Raw genomic sequence first — 14,259 nt, forward strand, 5'->3', positions numbered from 1 at the left:
GAGGGAACTATTTCAATTTATGACACAACTTTCAACTTTGATGTAGACCTAGCTTCTGCTTTAGCTTCCCTCCGCTCATGCCCACACTTTATAACTTAAGCATGGAGATAGCAGATGAACTGTGACTTTTCCAAAATATAGTAGTAAGAAGCCAGAAGCTGTGAAATGTAGTGTGAGTCCACAGACAGCAATCTAGGTCGGCTATTAAAGGTATAATTGCTGTCACAAGTGCATGATGCCCATAGGCGGTGCAGAGACAACTGAAAGAATGGGCAGAGGAAACATACTGGGTTGAATTAAGCCACAACTTCATTGATTACAGGAAAGGATAGGTTTGGCTAAGGCATTGAGCATGTATCCAGCATCAAGCACCCTGCATTCTGCCTGATCGGAACTGAGAGGGGTTGACCCTGTGCTGGGGAGTCGACCCCAACATGGATTAGGTCCCATAACCCCACACAGATCACCACTGGGAGAGGTATATTGGCCCATCAGTCCCTTTGAGGACTCCTGGACAGTGTCACCAATCCTGGACCCTTTAACAGGGTACCCCCACAACTAAGGATCTGATCCAATGCCCTATCCCCCAAAATTGTGCGGTTGCTATGAGGTAAGTGAAAACTTGCAAGCTTGCCAGTTTGATTGCAGAAAATTTCTTCCTGGCCCCGAATATGGTGAACAAGTAAACAATAGCAAGGCCCATATATTTGTGGTATACAAGGTTCTCCCACTTCCCATTGTATCTTCACAACAATCCCGTGAGGTAGGTTAGGCTGAGAAACAGTAGGTGCCCCAAGGTCATCCAGCAAGCCTCAGGTCTGAGTTTTTCTTTTTTCGTGTATTTGCCTGAACAAAATGTGGTGGGCACTGTTCCATTGTGAGCCTACCACAGAATGTATTATGTACATCTGGATGACACACCCTTATAGAATAGAATGAAAGCTTGTAAGATGCAAAAGTCTTGCGGCTTATTTATCTTCATGCCTGTTGTTCCACCCTGAATCACTCTGGTGTCATTATTGTTAATGAATTCTGGGGTTGTTAATATTTGATCTAGAAAGACAGACAGACAGACAGACATTTCTATGCAGAAGGCACACAAGAGATTCTCATCCAGCTGTGCGTTCCTAGGTGGGATTTCCTGATCTCACAGGCGAGGAGCACAATTAAAACTCTTAGAGTAGCAGAGCTGAGCATATTTGTCAGCAAAATTGTGCTGCTGAATCAAATGGATTAGGCAGCAGATGATGTGTGATGATGAGTATCATGAACTTTCCCATTAACCCCTAGGCCTTCTGTCTCTGGTCCATGCACACCTCTCCTTTGCAGTGTTACCAGGCTAACCTTTGTGATCACTCTCTCCTCTTCCCTGCTCCACTAGCATCAGCATGGATGCAGAGGCTGTATTTAATCCTGCAAAGCCCTTGCATTGCTAATCACACCAAGCAAAGCTGGCATCTTCTATGCATGCCTACTAGGGGCTTGATATCATTCTATTTCTGTCTGGCTGCCTCCTCCCCTTTCCACCCTCAAGGCATTTCTTACCCCACATATGCTCCACAGTTTTCTCTAATGAATGAATGAGCCTTTATAATGGCAGGATCTTTGATTGCTCATCTTATTCCTCCAAATTATCATTACAGGTAATATAATTGTCCATATATAGAGAGCTTGCAAAATGCCTAAATATTCTTTAACATTAGAAGTGCTTCCAATTTATTTTGAAATTATTGGTGCATGCAAGTTTTTCACTACATCTGCCTGATGACATCACCAAAGTGGCAACACCACATAATTTTTTTTACATGTAATCTGGCTTTCCCCTTATCATGGAAAATCTGATAAGCAAAAATAACCTGGTGTACTTCTGCAGTGCCCACTGGTGTGGAAGCCCATTAGAGCATTTTGTGGCTGGTTTGTCATGTGTGTGATGACATTGCAGTGGATAGATTCTATCAACTAACCATGAGGAACACTTGGATGAAGCTGATTATCTGGACCCACTCCCATCTAGGTTCAGACCTGGTTTGAGGCCAAATCACCCTGACAGTTATCTGGAGGAGGACAGGGGAAATGTAACCCTGTTAATTCTCCTTCATCTCCCAGTGGTTTTTTTGATACCATTGCATTGACTACAGTACAGTGGTACCTTGGGTTACATACGCTTCAAGTTACAGACTTCACTAACCCAGAAATACTACCTCAGGTTAAGAACTTTGCTTCAGGATGAGAACAGAAATCGTGCTCTGGCGGCACGGTGGCAGCTGGAGGCCCCATTAGCTAAAGTGGTGCTTCAGGTTAAGAACAGTTTCAGGTTAAGAATGGACCTCCGGAACGAATTAAGTACTTAACCCGAGGTACCACTGTATATGTAGTTTTGGAGTTGGAGCCACTGTAATATGGTGGTTCCACTTCTACCTTCAGGGCCTTTTCCAGAGAGTAGGATTGAGAAGCTCTTCCTCAGCACCATAACAGTTTTGCTGGATCATTCCATCCTGTCCTCAGCGCTGTTCAACACATATATGAAACTGTTAGGAATAATCATTAGGAGATTTGGAGTGAAGTACAACCAGTACGCTGATGACACCCAGCATTCCATCTCTATTTCTCTGTGTCATCTGACTCGGGAATGGTTGTGCAGATTCTAGAGCAGTACCTGGAGGCAGTGGTGAGATGATACAGTAAGTGGCTGCATCCTGACAGATACAGACAGAGGCATTGTGGGTAGGCCGTTCCTAGGTCTGGGAATTAGATGAGCTGCCTGTTCTGAGATGGGGTTGCATTCCCTTTGAAGAAGCAGGCATATGGTCTAGGGATGCTGCCATAATCAACAGTGATCCAGCACATAACCTCCATGGTGAGGAGCATCTCTTGCCAGCTTTTGTTGTTGTACTAGCTGTGGTCATCCTTAACAGGAATAGCCTGGCCATGGTGATCCATGCACTGGCAGTCTTGAGGTTGGGCCGCTGCAGTGTAATCTATGTGAGGTGACCTTTGAAGTCATTCCAGTAGCTGGGCTGTTATGTAGGGAGGCTTGCCTGGCGCCTTTGTTATGTATCTTTAGGCTTCAGGCAAAACCATCCATTTTCTGTCAGGCTTTTGGCTAATTAAGCAATCTATGCCTTTTAAACTGTGGGGGTGGAGGGGTTATTGTTTTTATTTGTTATTATAGCATGTATTTTTGTGTTTTTATATTGTAAACTGCCCTGTGATATTCAGATGCACCCAAGATCTAATTTTTGAAAATCTAACTTTTGCTTTTGAGCACATAATTTATGTCAGCAAGTACCATAATTGCAATAAACATAAATTATTTGTGGCTTTCAAGTTACTTAGGCCATGCATTTACTTCAATAGGTCTGTTGTGGAGTTTGTTCTTGGGCACTTTGGCAGGTCTTTTTTTTTAGGTCATGTTTGCACCTCAGGTGAATTATTTTATTTAGAGCATTTTTAATTCTCTTGAGTCACAAGCTATTTTACTCAATCCAGACTATACTTTTTGGAAATCTCAACCACACACTAGCTGTGGTAACCAAGCTCAATGATAATCGACCCATCACATTCCTTGAGAAATTGAGTCCTTTGTTTTCATTTTGCCTTTAATAGAAGTATAAAGATGTGGAACCAACTCTGAAGATCAAAGAGGTGGATGGCTTGGAGCTGGTGAAGAAGTTCTCTGAAGAGATGCAAAGCATGTTGGGGAGAAAAGTAGAAGCTGTTGAGGTAAATATTCATATTCCTCCCCAGGCAAGAGTGAAAAAGGAAAAGAAACAAAAGTAATAAAAACAGATCATCCTCCAATCCAGGGGTAGGCAGTATAGCATTTGCCAGATTTTGGTAGACTCCCATCGTGACTCATGGTCAGCGTGACTTATGGTCAGGGATGATGGGAAGTTGTAGTCCAACATCTTGTCTAGCCTGACCTATTCAAATCTTTCATTTTTATAGTTTTCTCAGTTAAACTTGTTGCACACCTCAAAGCTGCAGGGTGTGGTGAGGAGATAGTGTACATGGTACTTAATAAATAAACATGTAGGAACAGATTTCTTTAGTCGCCTTCCAGAAGAAAAATGCTGTAGCAAGCAGAGCACGTGTTTTGCATGTAGAAGGTCCCTGTTTCAGTTGTTGTAACCTGCTCTGGAATTTATGGTGAAGGGTGGGTAAGAAGGTGAATAAATAATAATAATTTTAAAAAAAGAAAACATAGCTCTCTCATGCTATTTGTAGTTTTGCCCCACAGTTGTCTATATTTATTTACTGAAGCACCCATTTTTGTGTGTCTATCTGTGTGTATAATTTCTTTTCAACTGAAATATGTGGATTACCTATGCAGTTACAAAATAAAAATACTGTGCTGGCTTAGTTGGTGCTGTTGGCAAATGGCTATTTGATCCTGCTTTAATAAACCCAGGCAGACTGTGCTTGGTTCATTGGTTTTGTGACCGTGGTAACAGCCCTCTTGTCTTCATCTTTGTAGACTTAGTAGATGAAGGACTGCATGGTTGTTTTTCCTCTGGGTTCTGTTCCAAAAAGAAATGTGCATCCCTCCCCCCCCCCGCCCCGTTGCTTCTCTGCTACATTCCCCCCCCCCATAAAGATTGCGCTTAATAGCCTGAAAGGCTGTCTGGGGAACTGTTGGAGCTGGCTAGGAAAGACTGTGAATATAACCAGCTAAATTTAACCTTGTAGCAGGAAAGATGTCCATTGATCTTTAAAACACTCCTGCAAAAAAAAAAAAATGTTACATGGGGGGAAAAATACGAGAGGGAGACATTGCACATACTTTTGTAAATCAAGAAAATCTTTAATAAAAATACATTAAAAACACACACTCCTTCAGCACTTTCTTTTGGGTTAGCCAAGTTATGGAGACCAAGAGTAGGGTTACTATGGTTTCTCCCACTCCCGCCCTCTTCATCTGACAGGCGTGCTATGTTTTTAGACACCTTATGACAGGCAGAAATTCAACAGGTGATAATTTTCTCACTACCACATCTCCACTTTGGATAAAGCTGAATGTGACATCCAACTGTGAAAGACATAGAAACCTCCCTTGGGGGAAAATGTGGTTCTCCTAAACTTCATTATTTTAGATTTGTTTTCCTCGCTTTGAGTAATACTTTGGAAAAGTCTTGAGCGTCACTTCACATTTTATTATTTATTTTACAGCGTTTGGTTGAGGCAGCAGAAGATGCAGATCTGTATCACGAGTTCAATTCCTCATTGGATGTAAGTCATGCATTTATTGCAAGTGTTTGTTCCAAATTCCTCCACACACAAAAACATAGATCTCGGAAGAAGGCTAGGCCTTGAACTGTCCCTGACATTTACTTCTGTATGCAGAGAAAAATTTCTTCGTATGGAGAAACATTCATTCACATGAGCGCCTCAGACAGGGGGAGCTGGACCTATCACATTCCTAGACATGCTGAGAATTGCCTTGCCTCAACTTCTGGAGGGCACCACATTGGCTATCCTAGGAGTGCAGTTTTCTCCACTGGATGCCTGCTCCACTTGTTGTGAGCCTGCTAAAACTCTCTGGACTGAAATTCTAAACATCCTATTAATTTGTGGAAATCACTGGTGAAAGTGTTATGGCATTCAAAATGAGGTCTTAATTATAGTGCAGGTGAAAAAGGCGTTACCAACCAGCCATATATTGGTGGTTTTCTAGTATTGCCCCCTTGTGGGAGAAGGCACTGAGTGAGGCATTTGTAGCATTTCTTCAGAGCCCCAAGCAAGCATAGCTTGGGTGCCACTGGATGCCTTGCCACATTTGCCAGAAATCACTAGCTAGCCTTTTCTGCAAAGGCACACAAAAGTGAATGCCATTGCCACACAGTGTGGATTGGTCTTAAATTGTCATGTGGAAGCCATGAATTTGATGGTCCTTCTACATAAAGATGCAATACTGTGCAAATCTACTTGTCATAGGTCCCATTTACTTTGGTAGGTCTTACTTTGCTGGGCTGGGCAAGGGTGACTTGTAAACATCCATATGCATACTATATAACATTCAGTGCCTCCTGCTCCCTTATTTACCTTTTTTTTTTTGCCTGCATACAACTTTCACCTGTAACATGCAGCTAGTATCGGGTCCTGAAATATTTTTGCCCTAAGCTCCTGCACCAGATGTATACAAGGCACTGCTTTGGTATTAATACTTTAATGAAAATTGACGGGAGATTAGCCCAACTTTCAGTAGTACAGAGAGAAAACAGTTTGATATCTCCCAGTTTAGCAAGACTCCACATCCTCATTCCTTCACCCAGTCAGCATTTCCCAGTAGAATATGTTAGTTGGCTAATGGACAGATTTTTGATGAGGAAGTGATGAGGAAACATTAAAGGGAAGGGGAACCTTTTCCTCCAGCCAAATAATAATCAATTAGAGAATAATTCTCATAATGATTGCCAAATTGCATTAAGTTTCTCCTGATTTATCTCTCCTGTAGAACATGATTCATTGTTTAATGGGCAGATCTAAAAGATATTCAACCCAGTCTTCCAATTATAGGCATAGAATATGATTTCCAGAACTGTAAAATAATGTGCTTTGCCACAAGCAATGCTGTAAACAATTCAGAGTTCAGCAGAAACCTACTACCTCACAGGGATGCATCTCAAAATAAGGTGATTAAATCAGCATTGTAGCTTAATTAATTCTGCAAATCTTTTCCACAGGAGCTTAAGTAACAGAACATTTTCAAATCGCATAGGCCAGACTTGCTTGTGAACATTTCTGGCATTTATCATTATTCATATTTTTCCTGTATTGAACAGATTTAAACGATATCAACCCAAGGTCTCTCTGTGCTCAGTTGTCAAGACAGCAGATTTATGTTTGTTTATTTTTTTTAAAAAAAGAGGGGCATTAAGCAGGCCTTTGAGTTTAGCTGCCTTGATGCAGACCTCACTCCCTAATTCAGCATTTAAGTCAATGCAATACAAATAGAGGATTCTGTTAGCTATCAAAGACTATCAAGGTGTATGTGGACTATATGGAGAGTCTAGGCAGGAAGCCAGAGCAGAGGTCACTTTTAAGAGGGCATACAAATGTATACAGTTCATCATTCATCCCAATTATCAATATCCTTGCTACTCAAACTTTGGCATCTAATGATCTCCCAGTATGCCACCTTGCATCTGCAGGCAGTCAGTTAGCAAAACTGCCAATTACTTAGACATTTTGTGTTGCCGAGGCAGTCTAGAGGATTGAAATTCAGCTGTATGTTTGACAAATTCATCAGTGTTAAACCCAGCAGAATATAAAGTGAGCCTGAGAATGTAGGTCAGTGGAAAATCCAGTGCCTGCATGGAATGTGCAGCACAGGCAGGAGATGTGCAGCTTATTCCTTTATCGTAAGTTCAAAGAAGGGGTAGGGTTTCTGTACCTTTAATTGTTTATATAGAAGGGGTTTATATTCAGCAGTCTAGCTTATCTCATCCTTGAATGACAACAAAGCATACCAGCCAAAAAATCCCAGAAGCGTACTTTTGAATCCATATGCAATATCCAGTCACTTCTGGGGAAAGATTGCTGAATGTTGTATATGGGTCTTTGTTTAATATCAATGAAACCTAAATTTTTTAACAGTAGAAAATTATTCACATTGCCTTAGACGGGGGGGGGTAGGACTTTTTGTCAGCCTGAGGGCCACATTCCCTCTCTGGCCTAGCCTCTGGAGGCCACATGCCAATGTTGGGTGTGGCCACTCTAGATAAATGACACATATGCATATACAGCATACACTGCACTCACATTCTACGTTTACATACATACAACATACTGAATACGACATTCACACTGACATAACCAGAAGTAAAATCCAGAAGCTTAATTGGAATTAGGAATCTAGAATCTTGGAATTTGGTTGGGTTGGAATCCTTGGATTGGCTCGGGACTGTTGCAAGTTTGCCTCAGGTGAACAGGTGTTTTGCGCATTTTTATTTTTTGGTTTTGCACCAGAAGATTGTGGATTAGTGTGATTTTGTGATGTAAAGCCTTGTGGGGGGGTTATTAAGGTATAAATGAATGTGTGTCTGGGGTGACTGAGGTCATGCCATCGTGATATTTAGGTACTGAAATCTAATATACTGTCTCTCTATTTTTTCTTCATCCCCAGATTAATTATTACAATGCCGTTCTCATTAACGAAAAGGATGATAAAGATAATTATGTGGAGCTTGGTGATGAATTCATTCTGGAACCAAATGAGCACTTCAATAACCTGCTGGTGAACACAACATTAAGTGACATACAGCTTCCAACTAATGTTTACAACAAAGGTAGAGAATTTCTGTGTTAATTCTACTGGTAAGGCAGCAATAGAGCCAGAGATGAAGTATCGAAATTTAGCTGGCAACTCTAGGAAGAGAGGAAAAGATTGACCATAGACTTGCGTGTTATGTATGTTTTATGGGAGGAAAATGTGAATCCTTGTGACCCATGTATGTGGGTGAGTAATAAAATAACCAGCTGGGTGCCTGGATTCAAAAACAGAAGGAAGGAAGGTGGGCAGGAGGGCAGACCTTTAACAGGCTCTTCCCCTTCCCTGAGCAAAAACTGCTTGAAGGGGTGATTTGGATTATGTAAATAATACAGGAAGGGAATCGTTAAGCATCCCCAATCAATGTGTTGAACACACATACACCTGAACTTGGCAAAAAAACAAAAATAAAATTGAGTAAGAATGGGGAGATCAATTATAGTTCTCTCAGAGTAACCTGCAATTTGTCCCTAGTTAGCTGGGTTTCATCAGTACCATCTCTTTGGTTAGATTTTGTCCGAAAGCTGGGCAAGGAGAGACCTACAGCTAAGCCCGAGGAAAACAGGTGCCACTCATTGAAAATATTGGAGCAGTTAGTTTAATGTTAGATGTACTTAGAATAAGGCATCTTGATACATTGATATTTGTTAGGCTTCTAGTCCTCATGAAAGAAGAGGGGAGTTTGGCTAGATATTGTTGTTGGAGGACGCTGGTGCATCTGTATCCTCTATAGGTTTTTTTTTTATTCCTTCTCATTCTTTCTTTCCCTTTCTTACTATTGTTCCCTTATTGCCTCTTTTTGTCACAGACCCTGATATTTTGAATGGGGTTTATATGTCTGAAGCATTGAATGCTGTTTTTGTGGACAATTTTGAAAGAGATCCAACTCTCACTTGGCAATATTTTGGCAGCTCTACAGGATTCTTCAGACTCTATCCAGGTAAAGGTCTTCATGCCTATCTGGCCTTTTCTTAGAAAGGTTTCAGGCTTAACTGCACATGGATTGAATGAAGCTTTACCCCCATGAAAATAAAAGATGTGAGCTCACAGCCCCAGATTTGGATTGCAACCACAATAAGGAGCAAGGGCTAAAGCCTTCCTACCCTCCACACCAGGTTCTGATCTTGCTGAAAGGCTGTGTACTTGCAATAGGGATTTGGAGGGTGTTCAATTCAGTTTGCATTTAAAGGTGAACCTACCTAGTTCACATTTTCCGAAACAATACATGAACCCTTCCATTACAGCCAAGTAATATGTACAAAAATGTATGCATTAGGGGAAAGTATGCATTAAAATTCATGTATTAGGGAAAATAACATTTTAAAATGTTATATTTTGGGAAATCACTCTGTAAAATTGTGTGTATTAGGCAAAATTGCAGAGAAATAGGTGTATATTAGGAGAAAATTACACTAAAATGCTAATGGATTCATAATGATTCATAAACATATGGAAATGTGAAATGCTAAGCATGGGAAATTAGAAACTGGAGAAACAAAAACTGAAACATTTGCCCATACATAGCATGCAATTTCTGAAAGAAAATGTGTGCCCTCAAGGGGCAGACCATAACATATAGTTTGGGCCTTAATTATTCAAAGAAAAGGAGTACACTAAACCAAAATCAGTTCAGAGATGCTACAATACACCAGCCTGTGGGAATGTTCAGGGAGGCAAGAGAGGATATATTGTTTAATAATATCCTTCCCAACTTGCATTAGCAAGTCCCTTTACTTAACAGAGTGCATCCCACTTTTTAATACACAGCGGTTTGCTTGTTGCAAGCTCATTTGAGTCCCTCTTAAAAAGAGTAGACACGACAGGTCTTATTAAAGTCAATATAAAAGTAGTTTACTCACAATCATTCAGTTCACAGTTGGATCCCTGAAGGCAGACTTAGGTTACAAAACTATATACAGTGGTACCTTGGTTTACAACCATAATCCATTCTGGACATCCATTTGTAAACCAAAACAGGTTGTAACCCAAGGCACGCTTTCGCCAATGGGGCTTCCAAAAAAAAATTGTTCATAATTGGGGGGGAAGGGGGGGGGAAGGGTTGTATTCCAAAAAAAGGTTGCAAACCAGGACATACACTTCTGGGTTTGACGTGTTTGTAATCCAGAATGTATGCAAACTAAGATGTATGCAAACCAAGGTTCCACTGTACACATGTGGAACTATCCCATAAGGGAGTTAGTTCCTAAGTGACTGCAGACAGGCTGTTACATGGAAAAGCAAAAATGGAGAAGAGCAAAAGGAAGGAGCTGTGCTCCCTTGCCCAGATTAGGCCTTACACACTCACATGGCCTCAAGTCACATGCAGAGGAAATTTGTCACAGCTCAGGAGAGCAAATTAGACTCCTGGCTGGTACAAAGCATCCACTAGCATGTTCACTCTAGGAATGTTGTACTTGAGTGCTATGTGTCTGAAATCCCACATAGCCAATGTTAAGCTTCTTTAGGGTGTGATCCCCAATGTCGAGAATCCAGCTCGACATCAGTAAGAAAATCAGTAAGAAATCAGTCTCACACCAAGATGACTTGAAGAAAAAGCTTTGGCTTCAGCCGCAATGTTTATTGTGTGCAGTAAAAAATAAATCATCCTCTCTCCTCCAGCACTGCGCTTGCTCTGCCTGGTACTCAAAGGTACCAAATCAAAGGAATGTAACCTTGCTTTTGCCCACAGACAAAGAGAGTGTTATGCTACGTGAGCCAATCATTAGTCTAGCATGAGGTGTTCACGTGCTCATCATGCTCTTAACAATATCTCGTGCTGTAAAATCACTCTGCAATAATAAGAACTCTGCTCATGCTCTTATGTACAAGCAATCATTTTCCCACACCCCTATGCATATTGACTTGGAAGTTGGTCCCACCAAACTTGGGAAACACTCATAAAATGTAGATATTACAACTAAATCAGGGGTTCCCGAACTTTGTTCTTTGGACCACTGGTGATGTGCAAGTTTTGTTTAGGTGGTCTGAAAAATTCAATTACAGCATTTAGCACAGCCTATTACAACTGCTACAACAGGCACAAAAGTCATCAACTGGTCTACCAACACCACCCACAATATTCATGTTGTCCATGGGAGAAAACTATAAACTAGTCAAAATAAACGGGACAAAATAAATTGTCTTGTTTGTGCCCATTCCCTGCAGTTCAGGCAGGGTGAGTACACAGTAATAATGATGTATTTACCGTATTTTTCGCTCTATAACACGCACCCGACCATAACACGCACATAGTTTTTAGAGGAGGAAAATCCGTAGGCATGCCACCCGTAGGCATTCCCCCCATAACACGCACAGACATTTCCCCTTACTTTATAGGAGGAAAAAAGTGAGTGTTATGGTGCAAAAAATACGGTAATTAAATTAGGAGCCTGCCCATGACTGATGACCCTCTGTCTCATACATTTGTGTCAATGAGGCTTATTCCAAAGTAAATAGGCACAGGATTGCAGCCTCAGAGTACAGTATTGGTTTGCTTTGCAGTTATGATCTCTGCACAACTGATAGAGAGTTCAAGGTTTTTGGATTGTGTTTTGCTTCACTGTGTAGAGAAATCCCAGAATAAGCAACTGTTATAATATTGTAATGCTGGGAAAGGGCCTAGTTAAGGTTCTGATGCTTACGTAATAGGGCTGCTTGTATTCCTGTGTGTGCCAGATCCACAGCAAAATTGTTTTGATGTCTCTACAGGAATAAAATGGACACCAGATGAAAATGGGGTCCTCTCCTTTGACTGCCGAAATCGAGGCTGGTGAGAGATTTTGAAAAGATTTCATACTCCTGTGTTTGATTTGGAGGGACCCAGAGTTTATTCTTCCTTCCAACTTTTGCTTCCCTCTGAGATTTGTTCTAGATACTATCAGTGGCACTTCCTCTATTCAATTTTAGCTTCTCCTTCATGTCACTGTCTCCAAAGGGAATGCTAAAATTGCTCCCTAACAGTCAAGGCAAGTGTTTATGTGTACACATATGAAGATTTGCCTCTCCCTATATCATCTACCTGTGACTATTCCCTCTATTACGCCATTGAGTGGGGTACATTATGTGGTGATTACATAGAGCAAGGCTTTTCAGCAGTGGCACCCTCCCTGTGGAACACCCTCTCTTTAGAAGTGTGGTTGGCACGGTGAAAGAAACTGAGATACGAAAGCTAGGAGCTAAATGGCACCTTAAACCTAGGTTATGGGTGTTGGTTTAAAGCAGAGTCCTGTGCCCAGCGGAAGGATGAGGAGTACGTGCTGCATACTCTATATTGCTTTATTTATATTTCAAAGCTGGTATATTACAGAAAGACATCTTGCCTCTGCCGGAGCAGAAAATGCATCCTCTCTCCTCAACAGCTTGGAGAGAATCACACAGTGAAAAACAGGAAACCAGTGTACGTCACATCCAGCCTCCCTTTCCCGTGAGAAACTCCAACAGTACAGACTGTGGAATGTAAACACCTGTCTCGTGACAAGCCCTTTCGCTGCACAGTGAAGGAAAGCAGAAACCAACATCCTCCCCCTTTCTGTGAACATCACTGGGCAGCGTGTTCGTACAATATCAGTACAAACCCAACTTCTGCACATAGGTACAGTGTTGATCCCTTGATACAATCTTGGACAATACATCAGCAGGAATTTCATTACCTGGCATATAGGACACCGTTACGAGTCCCTTCTGAATACATTCCCTAGCATGCTGCAACTTTAATTGCAAGTGCTTTGTGCTTTGCTTACAACCTTCAGACTTCAGCAAAGCCAAACATGCTTTGTTGTCCTGGTAAACCTGGATTGGACATTTGACAGGAATTTTCATATCTTTGCACAATTGTACTAACCATTCACAATCCTTAAGTGAATAAGACAGTGCATTCAGTTCAGCTTCACAAGTACTTAAGCTAACTGTTGTTTGCTTCTTGCATGACCAATCAAACAGACCCTGATTGTACATGTAGCAAACTCCAGACGTACTTTTCCTGTCTGTAGTGTCACTTCCAAAACTTGCATCTGCAAATATCTCAAGACCACCAGACTTCTGATTGTTAAATCTCAGTCTGTAATGCATAGTGCCTTTCAAATACCTCGCTATGCGTTTCAGAGCTTTCCAATCCTTGACACTAGGATTGTTGACTTGTCTGCTTAGCAAATTACAGCTAACAGCAATGTCTGGTCTTGAACATCTGGCAATGAAGTTTAGCTTGCCTAGCACACTTCTGTACAGTGTAGTGTCAGAAAATGCTTCTTCAGTGTCATCTACCTGATAACCTGTTGTCATCGGTGTGTCTACAGGGTTAGCATCCATCAGGTTTAGTTTGCTTAACACATTAGCAATTTTTCGTGACTGGTGTACTAGAATGTTACCATCTTGATTTCTCTCTATTTCCAGAGATAGGTAGTTGTTTACTTCACCAAGATCTTTCATGTCAAAGTGCTCTTTCAGTTGAGCTAGGGCGTTATTGTACATTGCGGCATCTTTCCAAAAGAATAATAAATCATCAACATAAAACAAACAGTACAGTTTCTTTTGCCCCTCCTCTTTGACAAATACACATGGATCAGCTTTCCCTTGCTGAAAACCTAGAGAAAACAATACTTCAGTGAGTTTTGTGTGCCAACACCGTGCACTTTGTTTGAGACCATAAAGGGATTTCTTCAGAGCACAAACAAATCCCTGTTTTACCTGTACGCCATCAGGTGGAAGCATATAAAGTGATTCATCTAGAGATCCGTACAGAAAAGCTGTATTAATATCATGGTGACTTATGTGTAGATTTTCCTCTGCAGCTAGCTTGAGCATAAGCCTAATGCTCTCATATCTCACTGTGGGTGAGTAGGTCTCGTGATAGTCTTCACCTGGTACCTGTGCAAAACCTCTGGCTACCAATCTGGCTTTGTGTCTGACTATCTTGCCATTTTGATCTGTCTTCGCTTTGAAGACCCATTTGCTTCCAAGCAGTTTCATTCCTGGAACTACTGGAACTAGCTCCC

At 41.3% G+C, this 14,259-nt stretch overlaps 1 protein-coding gene and 1 long non-coding RNA gene across 2 annotated transcripts in view; one reads left to right on the forward strand and one right to left on the reverse strand.

Annotated features, from left to right (window-relative positions):
- Nucleotides 1-14,259, reverse strand: part of LOC308595877 — a 97,037-nt gene that overhangs the window by 12,338 nt on the left and 70,440 nt on the right. The gene's annotated exons all lie outside the window — the stretch shown is intronic.
- The window catches only part of CACNA2D4 (calcium voltage-gated channel auxiliary subunit alpha2delta 4), a 177,205-nt gene that overhangs the window by 11,829 nt on the left and 151,117 nt on the right, over nucleotides 1-14,259 (forward strand). The window contains 5 exon segments of the mRNA XM_081210589.1: nucleotides 3,607-3,723; nucleotides 5,170-5,229; nucleotides 8,126-8,288; nucleotides 9,078-9,209; nucleotides 11,978-12,038. Coding sequence (XP_081066715.1) covers nucleotides 3,607-3,723; nucleotides 5,170-5,229; nucleotides 8,126-8,288; nucleotides 9,078-9,209; nucleotides 11,978-12,038 — 533 coding nt within the window.

This window comes from Podarcis bocagei (assembly GCF_964188305.1).
Source record: "Podarcis bocagei genome assembly, chromosome: 10".
NCBI classification, from domain to species: domain Eukaryota; kingdom Metazoa; phylum Chordata; class Lepidosauria; order Squamata; family Lacertidae; genus Podarcis; species Podarcis bocagei.